The 11242-nt window shown below is 43.0% G+C and overlaps 1 protein-coding gene across 1 annotated transcript in view; it reads left to right on the top strand.

The window, feature by feature from the left end:
* The first annotated feature begins 857 nt into the window (after positions 1–857).
* Positions 858–11242, top strand: part of ERICH6B (glutamate rich 6B) — a 66878-nt gene continuing 56493 nt past the window's right edge. The window contains exons 1-2 of the mRNA XM_050948945.1: positions 858–1239; positions 7780–7837. Coding sequence (XP_050804902.1) covers positions 858–1239; positions 7780–7837 — 440 coding nt within the window. The remainder of the gene's footprint in view (positions 1240–7779; positions 7838–11242) is intronic.

Raw genomic sequence — 11242 nt, 5'->3', positions numbered from 1 at the left:
TCAGAGGAAGAAGATATTGTCAGCCAGATATTCATAAGAGCAGGGCAGGTCGCTCTGCTTGACTAGTGTATGTTTCACCAAGAGTTGTATAAAACTAAAAATATCAACTCCATACAGGATTTTCAAAGGCTAATATTTATATTCGTTTCAAGTCTTTCTTGGGCTGTCCTGTTTGTCATCTCTTAATTGGCATGTTAAATGGACCACCAGCTGGGCCAGTTAAACAGACTCCTCTGTATATTTGTGTTCTTTGCCAGCACGTAGCATAAAATGCCTAAAACAATTTGTTTGGATGCTGGTAATGAATATAAAGTGCACTTGGATCCAGGTTTCATATGATAAGTTTCAACCATTCAGTGTTTTGTCGCCAACGACAAAGCCCCTGGAAAAGTGGACTAATAATGAAATCGCTGGTGCAATCTTTAGTGGGTACCACGGTAACGTTGTGTATTATGAGGCGAGGTATTTGATTCTAGTGAGTTTGGGCCTATGAATATGGAGTTCTCTGAGGTATTTTGGTGTTTCACTTTTTTAAGCTGTCCCAGGGCCAATTCAGCAAAACACTTAAGCACACGCTTAACAAACTCCTGCTGACCTCCATGGGATTTGAGCATATGCTTAATATTAAGGACATGCTTAAGTGCTTTGTTGGATTGGAGCCCTAGCAGACCCGCCTGAAAAGAGAGTGATTTTCAATCTAATAAGGTTATCTCCGTGTGAATATTTTAACTACATAAATCAATGTACACAGCAGTAGCAAATGACTAATGGGATTATTCTTTCTTTCTTTGTTACCAGAATGATGAATTGACTTTGCCTGTTGCTGAAGATTTTCATCTCCTTAATGCATTGCAGATATGTCGAAAGGACACAAGCTGTCAGGGGCTGGCAGTAACCAGCCCCAATCGAGAACATCCCCGTCTCCCTCTGGGTGTATTTCATCAGATTCCCAATCTGCTATTTTGCTCCTCACTGTAGAAAATGTTCAAAAGCTAGAAAAAGAGTATTTGACTGCAAAAGGAGTCCTTGGTAAGCAATCTGTGGAGGAGTACGTTAAGCAGAGTAATCTCTGTTTGCTAGAGAGAGAGAGGAGTGAGGAAGTCAGCGGAGAGCATGTCCCAGATAAAAAAGATCCAGAAGGTGCTGTCTCCTTCCTTCCAAGAGAGCCGGCTAAAAAGTCCAGGGAAACTCACTTGGAAAAGGCTGAAGAAATGTCACACAAAGGCAGCTTATTGGCAGGTATTTTGGCTGACAAGGGGATTTCTTTTTGTCCTTTTAAAATGTGTTCAGACAAGGAGAACATGGTTATCAAACTTGGGTGCCTAAAATGGGTATTCGGGGAGGGCTTTTCAAAGATGCTCAGTGCTGATCTAAATGCTCTCGGTGCAGGCAACAGTAAAACTCCCACCGACTTTGGTTGGAGCAGAGTTAGGCCAATACTGAGAGCTTTAGAAAATCCCACCCATGGACACCTACATCCAGATTTAGGCACCTCATTTTAGGTACCCAGCTTTGGGAAATGGACCCGCAGTTGCTACATAAACTCATGGATATTTTGCAGCAGATATATTAGGTAGAGAAGGGTGTTGATCTTCAGTGGTGGAGCTAGAACCCAAATCTGAATTTCAAATACAGACTCTCTGGGAGGGATTCTCTATAGTGCTGCACTCTGGCCTAGATACTCCCATTGAAGTTGGTGGGAATTTTACCAATGATGGGAACAGAGTTAGGGCAAGGCTGGGTGCAAATCCCATCCTATCCATCCGAGGAGCCAAAACAACACCTTGGAACTTTGAGGGTGCTTGAAATCCAGATGTGAATTTTGCGGCTTATGCCTATCTGGAACTTAACAAGTCATTCTGCTGCATGCAACCGCGAGCAAATTAATAAAAGACAATGTCAGGTGATGATATCCTAAATCTGTTTGATTGCAACTCTTTTGCTGTATATCCAGCCTTTAGCAGTATTTTATTGCTTGTCAGGCAATCCAGCCAACCATACAAAGCAGAAAACTGAGGAACGAAGAGGTTGTTAAAGTACCTCTTAAGTCACAAAAATCATATTTTTTTATACTCACTACAATTTTGCTTCATCGCCTGTGTAGCACTGTTTTCAACACCTTTTATTTCACTGTAGTCCCCAATATTCTGGAGTCACTTAGCTATACGTGATTGTCTTTAAAACTGGTAGTAAGAAATACCCAATTCTCCACTCCCTTGTACCAGTGTAAATCAGAAGCCAATCCATTGAAGTCATTGGTGTTCCACTGGAGTAAACCCAGGGAGTGAGTGAAAAACCAGGTCCTGTTCTATAAATGCACTAGTTCACATGAAATAATGTCTTGTGGACAAAGGATTAAAATTCCAAATTTATTTTGCAATGAGTTGCTCACATGTGATCAATAGCCACACTTAGATTTAATTAAACACACAAAATCTATGTTAAAAGAACACGATTAAGATTGCAATGTCAAGCACTCAAAAGTTAGAAAATATGGCAAAAATAGTATATGATTGTGTAATTAAAGACTGAGTCATTATACATATGCATAAGGATGCTGAATTAAGGTTTCAGAGGCAACCTTGATTCTGGTATTTTGTAATTTTTGAGAGTTTGATTTTGCAGTATTTATAAAGTTCTTTACATACAGGTTTGGGAGAAGGGGTATATAATTTTCTAAATTATGTTTTTTAAGCAATTGAAAAATACAAATTCAACACTCACATTGGTCAATAGCAGGGTTGGAACTTTCAGATCCACTGCACAGATCTCTTTGATTGGAGCAGAGGGACGGTGAAACTTAGGAACTGTGGGTTCAATTCCAGGCTCTGGAGGGCAGTGTTGTCTCATGAGCCCAGTGAATTCTTTCTGTTCTGTCTTTCACCTTCAACCTGTCCATGTTCTGTTCTTTCTTGTCTCTTCTCCACCCTTGGCTCCTCATCCCAGTCAATTCTCGACTAGCCAGTCCTAGTCTTTACTCCTCAGGCTGCTCATCCAAGCCCCAGTCTCCTTGCCCAGCCAATCCCAGTTTCTCTCCTACCCCCAGCCCAGTCTCACTCACTTCTTGTACAAATCTCTCCTTTCCTTCACCCAGGTCCAGCTTTTGTCCCCTCTGCTTTAGAATCAGATGGCTTCCTCCTCTACACTGTGTGAATACCAGCAAGATAGGTCATTGAGCACTCAGAGGAGACAGGCTCCCTGTTCTGAGTTCCAGTGACCACTCATGCTCCCCTCCAAGCCCAGAGCAGCTGAGAGTGGCCACTAGGGGGAAGTCTGGGCTGGAGCATGCTCTGTAGCTGTGTGGGGACTTCACACTAGGAGCTGTGAGAGGCTTGAACATGCTCAGGGAGGACAAACTTTGGCTTTTAGTTTCTAAAATTGAAGAGGTCTCTACTGAGCATGTAGAAACCATAATTTTCAAAGGCTTTGTACCAGGGGTGGGCAAATTTACTGACTCTCTGAGCCACATACAACAATCTTAAGAAGTTTGAAGGCTGAAACCCCAAGACCCCTCTACCTGCTGAGCAGAAGCCAGAGGCGACGTGTATGCGAGTCATGTGGGGTCATGCGTGTCGTCCCCCCCTAGATTTTTGCCAGGGTGTACTGGCCCCACTCCATTACATGATGCTGCAAGGCCCCCTCCCTACACAGCAGTTGCTGGAGCCAGCAAGCTGGAAGCTGCTGCTGTGGGGACAGGCAGCGGCAAACAGCTGGGCGCTGCAGGGACAGTCACTGCTTTTGCAGTTGCCTCTCCCTGCGGAGCTAAAGCTGCAGCATTGTGTCTTCTGGAGATGTAGGGGAGATAGGTGTTTCCCCCTCAAGTCTATATTTTCAATGCATGCCTTACCCACTTCCTTAGAATTACAATAGTCATCTCTGCTCAGATACTAGGTTTATTTTCTAAATGCATAAAAGTCATTTAAAGTCTCTCTTCTCCACAATGAAATCAAATATTCTTAGCATGCACTCACATAAGCCACATCCTTGCAAGTAAATCCCCCACTGGAATAGGTCAAAGATTTGAAACAATGCTGTCAGCTAACTAGAACTGAATGCATATAGTAACCTCAACAAATGCCATTCTGATAAAGGAAGCTTGGAACTAAAATGTTGGATCACAAACTTTTGACTTGCAATTTAAAATGCAAGTAAGATGATATTCTGTCTATGGCTTCCTTGGCATAGAATGGTACATGGATGGATGGCAGGTAAAAAATCAAATATGGGTTTTGGGAACTCCTTGTTTTGGACCCAGAAAGCACAGTCAATAATACAAATGTATACAGATTCTTATCACTACAAAAATTGTCAAAAAAGGGAAATTTCAATGTAATTTTATCTTCTTTATTCATTGTTCATTAGATTTATTTTTTCTTTTTGAAAAAAATAAAATATTTCTGTGGGGAAAAAATCTCAAAAGAAAGGGAAAAAGCAGGAAAAACTGTGAAAGCTGGTAAAATAATCTGTAGCAAAAAAAAGGAGGAATTTTTGCCTTATTCTCTTCATGTGCTGGCTGAACAACCTCGAGGTTTCTCAATGTTTTTCCATTTTTAACATTGTTCGATTAAATAATTGTCACAAATAATTCTTGGTCTGTAGATTGTGAGTAATTTGTGGGAGAATTCAATATTTGAAATTTGAACTGGTGTGGTTAGATTTGATTGGACACGTTGATCACATGGTATGCTATGCTGTTTTTGTTCCCTGATTGGATGAGAGTAACTCTAGAAGTGTAAAGGGGCCTAAAAGTGGGTATACATTTGCATCAGATACCCACTTTTAGGCTTCTTCATGCTGCCAGAGAAGCATAAAGGAGTCCCAGCGTGAATGGCCCATGAAGCATGGGCATTAACATGGCATACAGGAAGCTTTGTTTTGAGACTTTCAGTTACCTGTCCAGTTACTGTCAGCACTTCTCTCTTGTGCTTTCTTCTCCTCAGGTATCTTCTGAATCTTCCCTTTTTATCCTCAACCTCCTCCTGTCACCTCAGTGTAAAAATCTCTCTCTCTGTCCCCTTGCTGTCCATGTGTCTCTTTCTTCCCCCAATCCCTGATGGTCTCATATCTCTCTTCCATCTCCTACTCATTTCTGAATGTGTCTGTCTTCCTTCCCTCTATTTGAGTTCTTTTGTTTTAGAGCACACATATGCTTGAGATTTTTGCACTGATGCTAGTGTGATGGTTTTGGCCACCACGTTGGTCAACATCAGGAATTGAACCAAGAATCTTTAAAGCAGAGTGTCTACAGCTTGAGCTAAAGAGCCAGACTGTCTAGCTGAAAGCTGTAACTGACCCATAGTCTCTGTGGAGTGGGTACAGAGGGGGATGTGTAACGCAGAGGGCGGATGTGTAACACACAGTGACCAGTGGTTACAGCAGCACCTAGTATAGATGTGCTGCACACGTGTGAAAAATGGCTTGCATTGATGCAGCTTGCCCTGGTTGCAGGGCCGGCTGTAGTCACCAGCGCTCCAAGCATGTGTTTGGGGCAGCACTTTCCAAGGGGCGGCACTCCATCTCCCTTTTTTTTTTCGCTTGGGGCGCAAAAAGCCTGGAGCCTGACATAAGCAGAGGTGAGCTGCATTGGTGGTGGGAGGCGCGGGGAGGGCCGCTGGAAGTAATCTGGGGGGGAAGAGGAACCACTGCCCTCCCAGTTCACCTCCGCTCCACTGCCACCTGCTCGCCCAAGCATGCCGCTGCTCTGCTTCTCCCCCCTCCCTCCCAGGCTTGCTGCACGAATCAGCTGTTTTGCGGCAAGCCTGGGAGGGAGAGGGGGAGAAGCAGAGCAGTGGCATGCGATCAGGGAAGCAGGCAGAGTAGAGGTGAGCTGCAGCAGTGGGGGGCATTGGGAAGGCTTCAGGAAGTAACCTGGGGGGGGCAAAGCCTGGGAGGGAGGGGTAAGGGGGAAAATACGGCACGGCCAGGGGAGGAGGTGGGGTCGGGGATTTGTGGAAGGGGTTGGAAAGGGGCGAGGAAGGGGCAAAGTTGGGGTGAGGTCGAGGGGGTGAGGGAATTTTTTTGCTTGGGGCAACAAAAAACTTGGAGCCAGCCCTACCTGGTTGTGAACCAGGGTAAACCACACCAGTGCAAACTACCTCTTACACTGGTGAAGCATGTTTACACTAAGAGTTTGCACTGGTATAAGAGGTAGTCCCAAGTGCAGACCAGCTCTTAGGGTGTGCCTGTAGTACAGATAAAGATGGGATTGTAGCACAGGTAGCCATGTCCAGATCTAGGTAACAACAGCAGTGCAGATATGGTGGCCCTCGTTCCAGTACAGGATAGCAGCCTGAGTACAAGTCCTCCAGGGACCCTGGGCACATACTTGGGTTGCTTGCCCATGCTGAAGCCCATGTCACCATGCCCACACTGCTATTGTAACCCATGCTAGCTAAGTTAAAGCCAGCACAGGCATGTATACCCATGCTAAAATCTCACCTTTTGCTTGCAGTGTAGGCATATTCTTGGACAACATCTATGCTCCGAGCTAGCGTGCTGATTTCTCTGCTCACGTATGTATACACAGTAGCTGTCATCCAACTAGCGTGAGTGTAAGTACCAGTGTAGCTGTGGTAACACAGGTAGCAGAAGCAGAGGCCTGGCTTAGACATGCCGTGTACCCACCCAGTTTCAGGTGGTTTGTACTCGGCACAGCTCAGTCATGGCTCTACTGCTGCTACCCATGCTACTGTAGCTACTCTGCTATTTATACTCTCACTAGCTCTCACTGAGCAGCATCAGAGGACACTCAATCTTAGCCTCTCTATGCTCCTCACAATATCACGTGTATTGCCATTGACAGTCAACTGGCTGTTAGCTAGGGCTGTAGAGCAGACTCATTTTCTCTCTCTCTAAGTGGTCTTGGTGCCAGTAGATGGGACAGAACAACACACCTAGGAGGTGTGTGGGTTACGCACACTCTCAGTCTCAGCACCACTAACAATTGTTTTCAACTAGAAAGAATTGTGCAATTCTAGAAGTTTCAGATTAGTCACACACACACACACACACACACACACCCCTGAGAGCACACTATCTGTGCAGAAACACAAGCATGATTAGGTGGAGTGACAAATTCACAAGAGTCCACTATTTTGATAAGCGGGCAAAATGTGCAGTTCCTGCCAAACTCTAGCCAATTTAACTCCCCATATACAAAATTTTACATGGCACTTTGGGAGGTTTGAACAAAAGTTTTCAAAATATATTGGTTTATACTGTATGCAAGGAATTCATTTGGCATGCTGGCAGTGGTAGTTTAAAAGGCATATTGCTGTAGGTTGGTGTTTGTGTGTGTGTATGTATTATTGGAATTTACATAACATTGCTAACTGTGTATACATGGCATATTGCTAGGTTTGTAGAGTAATTTACATGGCACACTGTCATGGCTTTATCTCTTTAAAAAGTGCTTGGAGTCTTCAGAACAGCATACGGTACAGTCTGCAGAGTATGACATGATATGGGCAGTTTTAATTATAACTGAATAGGAAGGCAAAGTAAATTTGCTTGTAAAACTTATCATTTTCTGAAAATTCTGTCCTCAGATTCCAAGAGCTTTTTTTATAACTAATTTTAAAGGCTTTCTTCCCCCTTCTTCCCCATACAATTTATTGGATCATTAAAATACAAAAAGCTTTCAATTAAGGCAGCAACTCTGGCAAAGTGTTGTCTGAAATACAAAATAGCAGAACAGCAAGAAAATTCATACTGAAAAGCCCCATAGTTCCAGAGGGCAAAACATGTTTAAAGAAAACTTTTCTCTCCCCTCCCCTTTAGAATTTCAGGCAGTTTCTCTATCAACTCCACATGCTGGTTCTAAGTCAAAGGAGTCAAAGTAAGGAGAGTATTTTGTAACATTTTTCAGTACAATTCAGTTAGGTTACAGTATATTTGTACAATACCAAGGCTAGTACTGTGAACATCTAACAACTGGAGATGTACAGTATGTCTTCGTCATCTACAATCTGGCAGGATCTGCTGTATCTGTGCTATTAATAATCTGGAAGTTACTTCTAAGTAATTGTCTCATAGCCCACATCTCTTGCTATATTAAAAAGAACATTGTCAGCCTGTCCAGACATCAATATGATTGTTTGTTTCTTAAAGGAAAATGCATTCTGCACAGCAGCTCTGGATGTTGTGTGTGTATTTATATGATTTTATTTGACAAAATGTTTGTATAGTTTGGGTGAAACAATGGGCCAGATCCTCTGCTGATGTAAATCAGTGCAGTTCCATTGTTCACTTCATTGACTTCAGTGGAGCTATGTTCATTTACATGATCTGAGGATCTGGTCCATTTTTTATGCCCACCTCTATAAATGTTAGACCTATTTAATCTCAGAGAGAGGGAGAAATAACAGGGCTGTTGCAAAAGAAGGTACAATTTTGGCCCAGAATGAATTGGACCAAATTAATCTCTGGTGTACTTGACTTGTCACAAAGGGTGAATGTGGCCCACTGATGTTATTCCTTTAACTATTAATATTTGAGCAATATTTTCCCATAGTAAAAAGATGGGCCCGTACGCCTAAGGGTCTGTGTGTAACACTGGTCAAAATAGCTACAATAGTCTGTTTATAGAAAGAGCATTTATTGTATTGCTACATGTAGACACAGTGAAATGTCTCCTTCTGGGATATCAACAAAGATTGTAATTTACAACTTGGAAGAACTGAGGCATCATTCATTTCAAAATTCTGAAAAATTGGGAAAACAGTACACTGTGATTGGTTGCACCTCCTCCCCCACTTCTGGGGAACCATCTGATGTATTGGGGTACCACTGAGCCCACCTGTTCCACCAGACTGGGATCCCTCACCCAGTCTTGCTAAGCCAGGCCCTCAAGCCTCTTCTAATGCATACATACAGGTAGAGAGACACCCAGCTGGAGAAAGACACAGATACTGAGATCAATATTGCATAGGAAGGCTGTCAACTAAAGAATTGCTCAGCACTCAAGTGCACTCCCCCCTCTGGAGAGTAAACCCAAAATTGTATTGTCCTACGCTGCACAGAGAACTGTACAGTGTAAGCTAATTGAAATTCGCCTTCTCCCTCACTGTGGAGAGAGATATGCACAGATTTCCTCCCCATGCCCCAGTTTTGAATTACACAAACTGGGTTTAGAACAAAAACAAGTTTATTAAGTACAAGAGATAGATCTTAAGTGATTATAAGGGATAGCCAACAGACCAAAGCAGATTACCTTAGTAAATAAACAAAAACCACAAACTGAGCTTAACACACTAGATAGGTAGGATATAAATTAACAAATTATCACAAGTTACTTTGGCTTTCCCAAGTTTTCATACACAGGCTAATGGTTCTTCTAGACTGGGACCATCATTTTCCACAGTTCAATCCTTGCCCCTCAGGTGTTTCCAGATGTGTTCTTGCACAGAGAATGAGGACCCCCTATGATTTTCCCTCTTTTATAACTTCTTTCCACTTGCTGGAAGCTCTTTTGCTGTGCCCTGGGTCAAACAGTCTCCTTTCTGTAGTGCTATATCTGAGAGGTTTCTACTGTACACAGTTCCTGGGGTAATCTTTGTGTTTGTGTGCAGTTCCTCAATAAGCCATTAACATTGTTTGGCCTTTTTACTGTTGCACTTGAAAGGTTGTTCATGGGTGTTTTCAATCTCACAACACGTTTCAGGAGCTCATACAAAGCCAAACTTCATAACTTCACCTATGATGATAACACATATAATCCAACAAGATATTAATGTCTAGCAGATCAAGACATAAGAACGGCCATACTGGGTCAGACCAAAGGTCCATCCAGCCCAGTATCCTGTCTACCAACAGTGGCCAATGCCAGGTATCCCAGAGGGAGTGAACCTAACAGGTAATGATCAAGTGATCTCTCTCCTGCCATCCATCTCCACCCTCTGACAAACAGAGGCTAGGGACACCATTCCTTACCCATCCTGGTTAATAGCCATTAATGGACTTAACCTCCATGAATTTATCTAGTTCTCTTTTAAACGCTGTTATAGTCCTAACCTTCACAACCTCCTCAGGCAAGGAGTTCCACAGGTTGACTGTGCGCTGTGTGAAGAAGAACTTCCTTTTATTTGTTTTAAACCTCCTGCCCATTAACTTCATTTGGTAGGCCCTAGTTCTTATATTATGGGAATAGGTAAATAACAAGTAGGTAAATAAAAGACTTTTAGAATGATACCTCACAAGACATACTTTGTGCAAAACATATCCTACTTACATGACAGTGGTGAATAGTGGGGCGCCACAGTGTTACATACCCATCCTGGGGTAAATTCTTCACTGTGATATGAGGAGACATTAATTACACAACTCTGAAGAGGACTAATGGGAAATCACAAGAATGAGCAAATGGTCTCTGCAAATGCAAGAAAAATGTTATTGGCAACCTAGAAAGTAGAAAAGTGTGTGGGGGGGGCTTTATTCCTTCCCTGGAGGTAGGTAATTCTGGCTCCTAGGTGAGGTAGGATCTAAGCCAGTGATTAGGGCACTAGCCTGGGACTTAGAAGACTTGGGTGCAATTTCCTGCTCTGCAGCAGGCTTTGTGTGACCCTGAGCACGTTATTTCATTTCTCTGTGTTTCTGTGTCTCCTCTATAAGTTGAGAATACTAGCATTTTGCTACCTCACAGGGTGTTGTGAGGGCAAAAATGGTAAAAGATTGTGAGGCACTCGGATACTACAGTAGTGGGGCCATATAAGTAACTTAGATTGATCATTCCTGTGGGGTTTTCATCAGTTAATATGTAAATTTCAGTGTATACAGTGCCCAGAATCTTTTAAAAATCTTAACCATAAGACACCTAATATGAAGGCAGTGATGTGTAACAGCCAAGCTGAATCACTAATGCTATGGGGAAAAAATCCACTGGCTTTCTGGGGGTACCATTCAATCAGTCCCTGGTGACACTTTGCTCAGCCTTGTTTCTCCTACGCAGGAGGATACTCATAAAGGCCTTGAACACCTTTAAATGACCATTTAGCAGGCAAACTAAATTAACTGTCTATCTCACAGGGATGTCAGGTAGAGATGGCTGGACAGGAACCATGTCAGCTCGTCAACACTAGTTCAAAATGATTTTGCCGCTTGCCAGTCAATTTTAGGTGAAAAAAAAGTGCAGAATATGACAGGCCAATCCCTCAAACCTCATTGGTTGCTAATCATACTTAGGTCCAAGAGGCCCACCTCCTTCTCCTCACCAATACACTCGGCCCCTGTGTCAGACTGTGGCGCA

Source organism: Gopherus flavomarginatus, chromosome 1 (assembly GCF_025201925.1).
Source record: "Gopherus flavomarginatus isolate rGopFla2 chromosome 1, rGopFla2.mat.asm, whole genome shotgun sequence".
NCBI classification, from domain to species: domain Eukaryota; kingdom Metazoa; phylum Chordata; order Testudines; family Testudinidae; genus Gopherus; species Gopherus flavomarginatus.
The sequence above is the reverse complement of the archived record's forward strand: the minus strand, read 5'-3'. Positions and strand labels throughout refer to the sequence as shown.